General features: G+C 37.2%; 1 protein-coding gene across 1 annotated transcript in view; it reads right to left on the minus strand.

Annotated features, from left to right (window-relative positions):
• Nucleotides 1-11,138, minus strand: part of LOC110453807 (apolipoprotein B-100-like) — a gene marked incomplete at its 5' end in the record, with an annotated part of 31,444 nt that extends 20,306 nt beyond the window's left edge. Inside the window, 12 exons of the mRNA XM_021502967.1 lie at nucleotides 1,247-1,354; nucleotides 2,006-2,247; nucleotides 2,487-2,642; nucleotides 3,679-3,813; nucleotides 4,947-5,042; nucleotides 5,760-5,936; nucleotides 6,513-6,828; nucleotides 7,134-7,282; nucleotides 7,371-7,544; nucleotides 9,319-9,484; nucleotides 10,297-10,394; nucleotides 11,013-11,138. Coding sequence (XP_021358642.1) covers nucleotides 1,247-1,354; nucleotides 2,006-2,247; nucleotides 2,487-2,642; nucleotides 3,679-3,813; nucleotides 4,947-5,042; nucleotides 5,760-5,936; nucleotides 6,513-6,828; nucleotides 7,134-7,282; nucleotides 7,371-7,544; nucleotides 9,319-9,484; nucleotides 10,297-10,394; nucleotides 11,013-11,138 — 1,943 coding nt within the window. The remainder of the gene's footprint in view (nucleotides 1-1,246; nucleotides 1,355-2,005; nucleotides 2,248-2,486; nucleotides 2,643-3,678; nucleotides 3,814-4,946; nucleotides 5,043-5,759; nucleotides 5,937-6,512; nucleotides 6,829-7,133; nucleotides 7,283-7,370; nucleotides 7,545-9,318; nucleotides 9,485-10,296; nucleotides 10,395-11,012) is intronic.
• Nucleotides 11,139-11,316: the final 178 nt, after the last annotated feature.

An 11,316-nucleotide genomic window follows, 5' to 3' on the forward strand; every position in this document is an offset into this window, starting at 1 on the left:
TTCGACTTCCTAATAGCAGATGGTAAGCTATTCCACAACGTAGCCGAAACCCTCCCAAAGCATCTGTTTCCGTAGGTCACAGTACGAGATTTTGGGACACACAACAAAGATTCTGACTCCGACCGCAGTGATCTTGACGGCTGATACAGGGTAACAAGTTCCTGTAGGTACTGAGGAGCTGTTCCATTCAGTGCCTTGTATGTGTATACCAGAATTTTGTACTGCGACCTGTATCGTACAGGTAACCAGTGCAACGAATAAAGCGCAGGTGTGATGTGCTCTCTCTTTCGAGTACGAGTAACTAGCCGTGCTGCAGTGTTCTGAACCCTCTGCAGACGACTAGTTAGTTTGTCAGATATACCACAGGGCAGGGCGTTACCATAATCTAACCGAGAGGTAACAAGTGAATGCACGAAAATCTTGCATGCATCTGCAGTTAGAAACTGCCGAATACAGCCGATGTTCCTGATCTGGTAGTAACAGGATTTGGCAATAGCGTTCACTTGTTTAGATAAAGGAATGTCTATCTGAAAACCATAGTAATCTATATAGAGCGGGAACCTAGATAAAGGAATGTCTGTCTGAAAACCATATTAATCTATCTGGAGCGGGAACCTAGATAAAGGAATGTCTGTCTGAAAACCATAGTAATCTATCTGGAGAGGGAACCTAGAGAAAAGAATGTCTATCTCAAAACCATAGTAATCTATCTGTAGCGGGAACCTAGAGAAAAGAATGTCTATCTGAAAACCATAGCAATCTATCTGGAGCGGGAACGTAGAAAATAGAACGATTAAAACTGGGTGCATAGTCCCACAATGACGACACAGATCAGCAATGCAATTTCTAGATCTATAACAACGACATATCTATTTATGCATGATTGCGGTCCGCGAGAAGGACAGAACTTGGAAGAGAAAAATGGTGCGACTTCCCATTCAGAGAAATCGCAACCAGGATGTCAATGCACGCCGACCATTTTTACTGTGTTATACTTTTCTTTATGTCATTTTATTAATCAGACGATTTAATTTAAAGATATGTATATTCAACTTGGATTGTGGGCTCCCCGCAAATCTACAAAGTCGTGTAACAGTGGCTGAGATATGACCTGGAAACCCCAGTCAGCACGAACGCACGTATGCACGTACAGACAGACAGACGAAGCGAAAACTATATAACTCGACATCGGTCGAAAAAGATTTGCAAAAGGTAGGTTATGTAGAAATATATCTGCTGAACTTACTTGATATAACGAGACATCTCGACGTATTTGTGCGTTCCGAATCTGTGTCTAACGTAAGGGAATTTCCTGGAGTCTGCGTTTATTAGCTCCTCCCAGATACTTCGTAAGCTGAAAATTATAGTAGAAGACAAATGAGTATCAAAGCGTCAACGCAGGAAAACAAAATCATTAGTCAGCAAGGCAACAACAGGAACGGTGTATGACCAGGACAAAAAGAACTCAGGAAACATTGACAAGCAGATTTGTAGAATGTATAGCCCCCGCTTTCTGGCAATGTCGTAGCTTTGGACCATTGTTGAGATTAAGTGCAGGCCTTATTGTGTGATGCACATTCTTAATAAACGGATCAATATACAAGTCAACCATTATAAGGGCAGGTAATGAATGGAAACCAATTAACCTATTAAATTCCGATAGCCTCATATAGTTTGCGTAAACATGCACATCAATCTTTTCATAACACTGACCACTTTGCATGTGTATTACTCAAAATTCGTTGAAATCTTACCTTTAGAGAAGTTTTTTAATTGAAATTAATTTATCAACCAATATTAATTAGCAACATTAGTTATGTGTAAATATGCATGCAATACTTCGGCGAGCCGACTTCGCCTTAAACATGAACATAGGTATGTGCATCCTATTCGGTTGGAAAAAAAACAATTCTTGGGGCTGATTTATTGTATATTTAACATTAGGGTAGGTGAATGCCTGTCAATTCTTATTAGTCTTCATTAGACACTAGGTTATGGGACCCACGGTTTAAGGTCCGGCTGGTCGTTCTGTTGTAGACTCTTTATGTAAGTCACCATATAGTGCTTCATGGATTTCATCTTCTCAGCGTGTATGAGTTCGTTGAGTTCCGCGGCTAAGTCACGATCGGGCTGCATAACAAGCCGTGCAAATATTGCTGAGCGTAGTGAGGGCGGACGATTCACATCGGCGAAAATAACAACAAGAGCGTCCTTCATCTCAAGGGTGAGGGCCATTTTATGCAATGCCTAGGTAAAAGATGAGAATAACATATAATTAATATGACAATAGTTCACTGGAAGTGAATGAGGATTCATCGGTATTTGACAAGAAACAGTTTCCCTCGCACTTGGTTTAACGTATACCAGATTTCATGTTACATGTTCCAGACCTTTAGACGAACAATCGTAGTCGTATACTTAATATTGTCTTTAATGTCATAATTTCACCGTTCGAAATACTTATATTACCTATAAAGGAAACTCACCAATATAGCTGACTTTGCGACCTTGTGAGGTAGGTCGATATTGTGAGCACATTGTAACAAGGCCTTGACTAGCCTCCGGTCCTCGGGTTGTCCATCCATCCCCGCGTACCTACTGTCGTACACGTACTGGACCGGCGCACCTATATTACCAAGAACCTGGGGGAAGAAATATAATTTCACGAAGGGCATATTATACACGTATTCCTTTGTGGTAGGGAAAATGGGGGCGATACTGTATCGATCCTTACCACAAGAACATTAAATATGTTATGTATTATTTAATGTTATTAATTATGCCAAAATAAAAACAATTATCCAATAGCAAAGATGATCAAGTAAGCGCGCTATTGTTGTCTGCTTCAGTCATTCGGAACTCTGTTGTCGTGAATCTTGCGTATTTTTTCATTAGAAACTCCGAGTAAACGAAATATAATCAGAGAAACGCGAGCGTGCGAGGTCGACATGATGATTTATTACCAAGTCATGTGATCAATATCATCCAAAGACACAAGCTATTATACAGAGTAGGTAAAATACTTATTGTTTAATTATACCAAGGTATGTATTTCGGACACAAATAGCAATGAATACGCCTGATCAAAAACAGAAAATTCAGTTCCTAAGGTGACCGAGAATCTCGGACCACAGAACTTAGAGAACTGGATCCTAGGAATGCAGACATTTTCAAAAGGCAAATGTAGAAACAGTAGAAAGCTTGCATTACAGCAATAACAGGGAATCACGAAAACATGAAGGTCATACGGGTGAGGTACTGAACAGTCATACCGGTAGGTAAGGAACTGACCGTCATACCGGAAATCAAGGTACTGACCGTCATACCGGAAATCAAGGTACTGACGGTCATACCGGTAAGGTACTGACCGTCATACGCGATATCAAGGTACTGGCAGGCATACCGGTTATTATGGTACTGAGTCATACAGATAAAGCATTGACAGTCATACATGTAAGGTATTGATATTCATACAGGTAATTAAGGTACTGACGGTCATTCAGGGAAGGTACTGACGGCAAAAAGGTGTGGTACTGACAGTCATACAGTTAAGGTACTGACGGTAAAATGCAGGTAATGTACTGACGCCATACAAGTAAGGTTCTAACGGTCATACAGGGTAGGTGGCTAATTATCACTACTATCCAGTTGTTCAATAATTGTGTTTCTTGGCCTTACTTTTATCATCTGAAGAAGTTCATCAATAGCATTCTGTTTCTCAGGAGGGGTTAAGGTCGATGAAATCCCATTGTGACACGTATCCCCCATTGTCTCACGGACGTGATGGAGAGTCCGATACACCGGTCCAGATTCCTGTAACAAACGAAAATATACATACGTGAAATGCGTCAATGAAATACACGGAAAAAGAAACGGAGCATTATAGAAATCCTCAAATGAATTCATATTCAAGTAAACGTTAGAAAAATTCGGTAGTGAACAAATAAATATCTCAAAGCAAGATACCTGGTTCATCTGAACATATCAAATGCATGTGTATACGGATTGATCTAAATTTCCTGCGTTAAGGCCCGGATTTAGATCTTTAATGAACATGTTCTATTTTAATTCTCTTTCAATAATGTCTGATGTATTCATTTGATAAATTGTTAAAACTAAAAACTGATCGTTTGAACACTCAATTTTGGTTTGTTGCCGATGGACTGACTTTCTTTAACATAGTTCATGTTTATCTGCAATTCGTATTACATCTCATTTCAAATGTTTTGGCATTCTTGAAAACAATCGAAATGCGTTCTAAATGTTAAACATCTCGGTTTCATACACTTTGTCACGCTGTATTTAACATTTATTTTGTCGTCAAGTTCAGACGCACATAGTCGACGTCTAAGATTCTTTGGTTGTCTTTTGCAATCATGTTCTTCTTCTCCAAGACACGTTTAATTTTTTTGCTATTCCTTGAAAAATCTAACTGAACTTTCATAAATTTGAAGCATGTTTCAATTGTTCGAGTTGAATGTTGTAACAAACGGTATCATATCATTTTTACTTGTATTGGCAATCTTTTGGTCGTTATCGGAAATCGGACTAGCTTATTCAATACCGTTAAATATAATTTCGTCCGGATAGCATTGTTTAACCGCTCCTCTAACTCAAATTAATCACTGACTATGGGTACTAATTTAGTTGACAAACAAAAAGGTACGTTAATCTTTGTTGACCTTGAATGAAAACCAAGATCGTTATAGGAATCAGTTGGTTTGCAATACAAATCTGAGGATATGTTTTCGCTTGTTACTGCAACAAAAACGTTTAGAATAGGACGCTTATCATCACTAGCTTCCATAGTATGCAATACAAATCTATAGATATATTTCCGTTTGTTAATTCAACCAAAACATTTAAAATGTTAATTCACCCAAAACATCTAGCTGATAGTATTCAGTGCCCATTTATTATGAACTGATAGAAAGTTGAGTACATACCAGATCTATTGCTATTCTACCAGCAGTCGCAATTTTGTTGATCAAGATACTCAGGGGAAACCAACAACTTTCTCTGCTCCTTTCTATGCACATTTCCTGAAATCCATTAAATAAGACGCCTGTCATTAAAATGTGTACAACCATTTATTATTTTTTATTATAATGGGTTAACTTGATTCACCCCTTCATATCTAAACTGGACTTGCCCAGTCATTGATTTGGTAAGGTTCAAATGTTACTGTAGGGGTTAATGAGTTGACAGAAAATACAGAAATTATAAACACTCCGTGAATAAATACACTTGAGTATCACAAACCGCAGCTTATAGAAAAGACTGTGTAATTGAAAAATTGTGAGATGTGTCTCCTTAACAGCATCGTGTGTCTACTTACGTTGGAGGGGTATCTACTCGTCGACTTTAAGTGTGAGGGATGTTTGATTGCTAGCATTACTGATGAGAATGTCTTACCCACAAGCCGGGTTTACGAAGGATACTTACAGCAAGGATCCTAAGTGGTTCTAACTCACCAGCCTAAGCAGCATGGTTTATGAATGGTGTCTACTCGAAATCATTGGTTAAGTGTGGTATACCCACCAGCCTGGCTTATCAGGGTGAAAGGGATGTATCTGCATATCGGCATGAAATGTGAGGATTCACTCCAACATGGCTTGTTATTGGTGTCTAGGAACATGTCCTGTTTGTGAGGGATGTCTACTTACCAGAATCAAGTGTTAGGGTATCTAATCATCAGTTTGTATGTGTGGATGATGTCCTCTCACGTGATGCTTGAAGTATGTAGGTCGAGTACTCACCAGCATGGTGCTAGCAACTTCTGGTGACGATTCATGGTATAGGGCGATATCGTATACAAACATATACTCTAGCCACCTCCTGACATGCCCTGCTCTCATGTCCTGTGTGAATGCACTGATGCATGCGTCCGTCCCGCAAGCTAGAAGACCATCGTGAAGGTAGTCCTGCTCCAGTGTCTGGGAACGTAACACAAAGACCAATATGTAACGTATAAAATATTTTTAAACTATTACTTCCATTAGAAACTCCTTTTCCCCAAGTCTTCGCCCCCGAAGACAATAATATTTGCAACCCAGGTTCTAGTACCCCCTAGTAAAGCGTATACCCAGTACTTGAAACAAGTTGTGGTCACCAACACCACTGTAACAGCATAGGAAAAATGCGAGGTCAGACAGGGATTCCAACTCAGGACCCTCAAAATCTATTCGGAAGCTCTAACCAAATGAGCTTCCTAAGCGCCAGTGATCGACCCAGTTCAGTTCCACTACTTTTGTAACTTAACTTAATCACTCTCTCGTTCTGTTCTTGGAACAGTCATTATTGATACGACCCGATCTCATTACATCCCTGTGTACGTGTATCATCTGAGATGTACTAGACGCGAATTTTGATTTGTTTAAGAGAACAAATCCAGTTTATTTTGACACAAACTTTATAAAATTACACCATAACAGTACTTTCGGTTCATGCGCTTTCCCCGGAACACTTCACTTAACACGTTCAATGATTATCCCTGTCATGTACCTACTCACTTGTAACTTTTTATTGCAGTAGTTTCCTTGGTTTCCATGACAATTCCATACATCTGCCAAAACCTCCAAAATGTCGTTGGTCTGCGCTTGTCGGAGTAACCACAGGAATTCATGGAATAACTTAGGGGTTGTTTCCATGGCGCCGTCGTAAATTGTGAGTTTATGCAGCCAGTGACTGATATCATCTTTAGTCACCAGAATGTTCTCTCCTAGATCATCAAACTCGTACCCAAGGCTGCCTGATTTCTTTCCTCTCATTTTACGGTTAACATTGCTTTCGAGAAGATCTCTTGTTTCTTGTAGGACCAGATGTTGACTGGAAAATTGACACGTTCATCTCAAGGACTTAAACAGTGAAAATGGACAAGCAGTAGATACGATTAACTCAAGAAAAGACAATTATATAACAACTTTGCTTAAAAGATTACTTTAATTTTAGGGAACTTCTTTTAACTCTTTGTGAGCCGGACCTAGTAATCAACTTGTTCATATGGTTATATTCTCAAACATGACACATGACATTACTTTCTTATATATCTGTTTATAAGTTATTCCGATATAATAATGTTTGGTATAATAACAATGTAACTAGTTATGTACTCCTGAAATAATCACATTTACCTTATATTGGCCATGCATGTTGCAACTATAGTTCCCTCACGTGCAAAAGGACGAAACACTTGTTGCTGAAGACATTTTGTTTCTTCAAGTCTGTTTTTATCTTCTAAAGTGTGCTCACATTTTACTGTTGAGTTGAATGGATAAATTAGCTACAAAAGTAAAATAGATATTTTAAATGATATCTGTGTAGCTGAAAACGAAATATATTAATATTCTCTGTGATCTGTTAAAGCTTACCTCATCAATAGGACTGTTCAGAAAGCCACCATACACCTTCTTGATCATGGAGAACAGGTTGTGCTGACGATAACTGTAGTGCGGAATTTGACACCTGGTGATGTCTCTGAAGGTTAATACCTTGCCCGGACTCTCCACTTCGTACTCGGTAGGGCAGGTACCTAACACGTCCACCTACAACAAGACGTGTCAGTCAAACAATTTATATAGATACAGCTTTCCTTAATTATGAAGATAACCTAAAAGCATTGACCAGTGCCCGAATTCATGAAACTGCTCAAGCATGGATTCTGCACTCAAACCTACTTTCTTGCCGCTAGCTTAAGATTGTGTTGCACGGTCTAAAAGTCAAGGTCAAACATCGAAAATGGTATTCAGCCCTAAAACGCACCGAAATTCTTCCAGATCATGGACAATGTATTTTTGATAAATTTATCATCGGAATAAGAAATTGGGCTTGAGCACAAAATTTTGATTTGAGCATGAGAAAGGTTTCATGAATACGGGTCCAGGTCTCTGAGAAATCTTACAGGTAGGAGGAGAATGTTTGGACAGGTAAAAAGACAGTCTTATGGATATTCTTTTTGCAAATTACAGTCCAATTATCGAGAAAAATAAAACTATATGAATCACCTATCTCATTAACCACATTGGTGTCGTATAGAAATGCATCTCGCGTACAAGTTAACAGTTAAACAGATATGGTTGATGTAATTATTTTATTTATAATCGATTTTGTAAAAAGACTATCGCCATGACGTAAAACTAAATAATGACACAATCATGTAACTCGTAGGTTTTACCCAAGGTTTTAACTTAAGGCATCAAAAATATATTCACGCATATTTGATTGGTAAGTGTAGGATTTGTTTTAGTACAGCAATATATTCAACACTTACCTTAATATATATATAGAATACTTTAGAACTAAAACTCATTTCAAAACCTTTCAAAATTATTTTCGGACTGTTTCCTCATTTAGTTTTATATAAGATTATACAATCATATGGTGTCAATTCAGAATAAACTAAACAAAATATCAGACATTTTGTTTTCAACAATGCTTTTTCCATGTCTAAAATAAATGAGATACCATGATCATCAAATTATATTGATAAAAAATCGTAATGTCTTTTCATATAAATTATTGTATATTTTAAACGTTTTAGAATCAGAGAGTTTAACTATAAATATAGTAGCGTCGTCGTAATGTACAACATGTATATGGGTGGAAGTGGGGGTTAGAACCTGGATTTATTAATGAAAACTATTGTGACACATATAATGCAATCAATATCTGTAATAAAAGACCATTGAAATAGCTTTGATTATAAAGATATTACATTTTGACCACTAAAATTTCGGTACTTTAATTAAAGCGATAGCCATCGCACTGGAGCTTCATTAAATGTGTAATATTCACTAATGACGAAATAAAATTATTATGACATCATTCTGTAACGAGACATGCAAGTTTTACGTCAAATCAAATGTGTCAACACAAATGTATCTTGGACGGGACACTAGTAGTCTGCTGACTTTCAGAATATGTAATAAACAGGCAATGCAGTGGTTAGTCGAACGTCTTTTCCCCATTTAGAGGTCTTTATCATGGGTAAGTACAAGAGAAATCATTAACACAGCTGTAGAATATGTGGTCATGGAAGGCGCTTGAATATAATCTGTATTAACATTTTGTAAATCTTGTTTAGGGGACTTTATCATGGCAAATCATTCATACACATTTAATATATATGTGATAATGGGAAGCGCTTGAATATAATCTGTATTAACATTTTGTAAATCTTTATTAGAGGACTTTATCACGGGAAATCAGTCATACAAATGTGATATATATGTGATAATGGGAAGCGCTTGAATATAATCAGTATTAACATATTGTAAATCTTTTTTAATTAAAGGACAAAGTCTGGGGTAACTGACTTACGTTTTCCATGGTGTGATCCTGATCTCCGGGTTCTCCTGCCATGATTTTGATCTGAAGCGCTGACAAAATCCCACGCTTAATGTTAAGAGCATCGTTTGTCTCCTCGCTATCCACGACGATGGTGTGAGGGCGAATAGTGCCGCTGTCAAACTGAAAGTACATCTCCCTGCAATGTCAACGGTTTATAATAGCATACATATTATGTAAACAGATAAACGTTACAGTTAACATAGTCAACAGATCAATATCATAATTTACAATGTTAACAAAATTAATATTACAGTGAAGTTTATATAATGTCAACAGATTAATATCACAATCTAGAATGTCAACAGATAAGTATCCTAATATACAATGTTAACAAGTTAATGTCACTATTTACAATTTCAACAGTTTAATATTACAAGTTATTATGTCAGCAGATTAATATCACAATTTACAATGTTAACAAAATTAATATTACAATGAAGTTTATATTATGTCAACAGATTAATATCACAATCTTGAATGTCAACAAATAAGTATCCCAATATACAATATTAACAGATTAATATTACAACATTATAATGTGAACTGATTGATATCCCAATCTACAATGTCAACAGTTTAATTTCATAATAATTATGTCAGCAGATTATTATCCAAATCCACGATGTCAACACACAGTATCACAATGTAAATTGTCGATGAATGAATCTCACAAAAACAAATGTCAGGAGGCCAATATAACAATTACATAGTAAACAAATGAATATCAAACACAACAATGTCAACAGATGGATATGACAATTTACAATGTCAGCACATCAATATCATAATTAACAATGTCAACAGAAAATATCACAAACAACGATGTGTCATGGTTTGGAGCCAGAGATTGTGAGTTCGATACCCGACCAGAGCACGAGTCAAAAAACCTTCCTTCGTTTTCTGTAAATATATAAATTCTTAAACGGGCAGGAATGGCATAATATTTACCTGCTCAGGAGATGTGTTACGTCTGCTGATAAAGTTGTATCTTTGATATAGACGTCGCCTTCCCCTGGTTGTCTGTGGTATAGTGAACACGACGTGACCTGTAAAGAAAGGTCAAGGTTATAGGTTAAGTCAGCCTACAAAACATAATTTTGAAGCGGTAGGACCGAGTCAAAACAAAAACCACTGGCAACTGTAAACAGACATTTCAAAGTCAACTGGAAACAGACATGTCAATTACACAACTGTAAATTAAGGGACATGGTACAGGTCAACTGTAAACAGACAGGATAAAGGTCATCTTCACACAGACCTGTCGAGGTCAGTTGTAAATAGACAAGGTCAAGCGAAAACAGACATCATAAGGGTCAAAGTTTGCTGTAAAAGGACACGGTCAATGTCAAATGTAAACAGACACGGTCAATGCCAAATGTAAAGAGACAGGGTCAATATAAAATGTAAGCAAACAGGGTAAATGTCAAATTTAAACAGACAGGGTCAATGTCTAATGTAAAGAGACAGGGTCAATGTCAAATGTAAAGAGACAGAGTCAATGTCAAATGTAAAGAGACAGAGTCAATGTCAAATGTAAAGAGAGAGGTAGTAGGTCACGTGTAAAACAGTGAAATATTATGTCATCAAATGTCATGTAAGAATCAACATATCGCATGCTAACAGAAAGGATAAAGCTCCATTTAAACAGGCTTGAGGATACTAACGTTCAGGTAAGCCTCACACTTCCTCCTCGCTTCCACCACTACCTCACAGTCTAGTCTGAAAGCGGATTTGGAGGCCGTAGTCCCCACAAAGGTCGTCTCCACAGTGGTACTGTAGTGGTACAGGTACTNAAATATAACATACATCCTATGTATAAACACATATCTATCTACAAATATAACATACATCCTATGTATAAACACATATCATATCTACAAATTTAACAAACATTCTATGTATAAACACATATCTATCTACAACTATAATATACATCCTATGTATAAACACATATCTATCTACAAATAT

This window comes from Mizuhopecten yessoensis, unplaced genomic scaffold (genome assembly GCF_002113885.1).
Source record: "Mizuhopecten yessoensis strain PY_sf001 unplaced genomic scaffold, ASM211388v2 scaffold7513, whole genome shotgun sequence".
Classification (NCBI taxonomy): domain Eukaryota; kingdom Metazoa; phylum Mollusca; class Bivalvia; order Pectinida; family Pectinidae; genus Mizuhopecten; species Mizuhopecten yessoensis.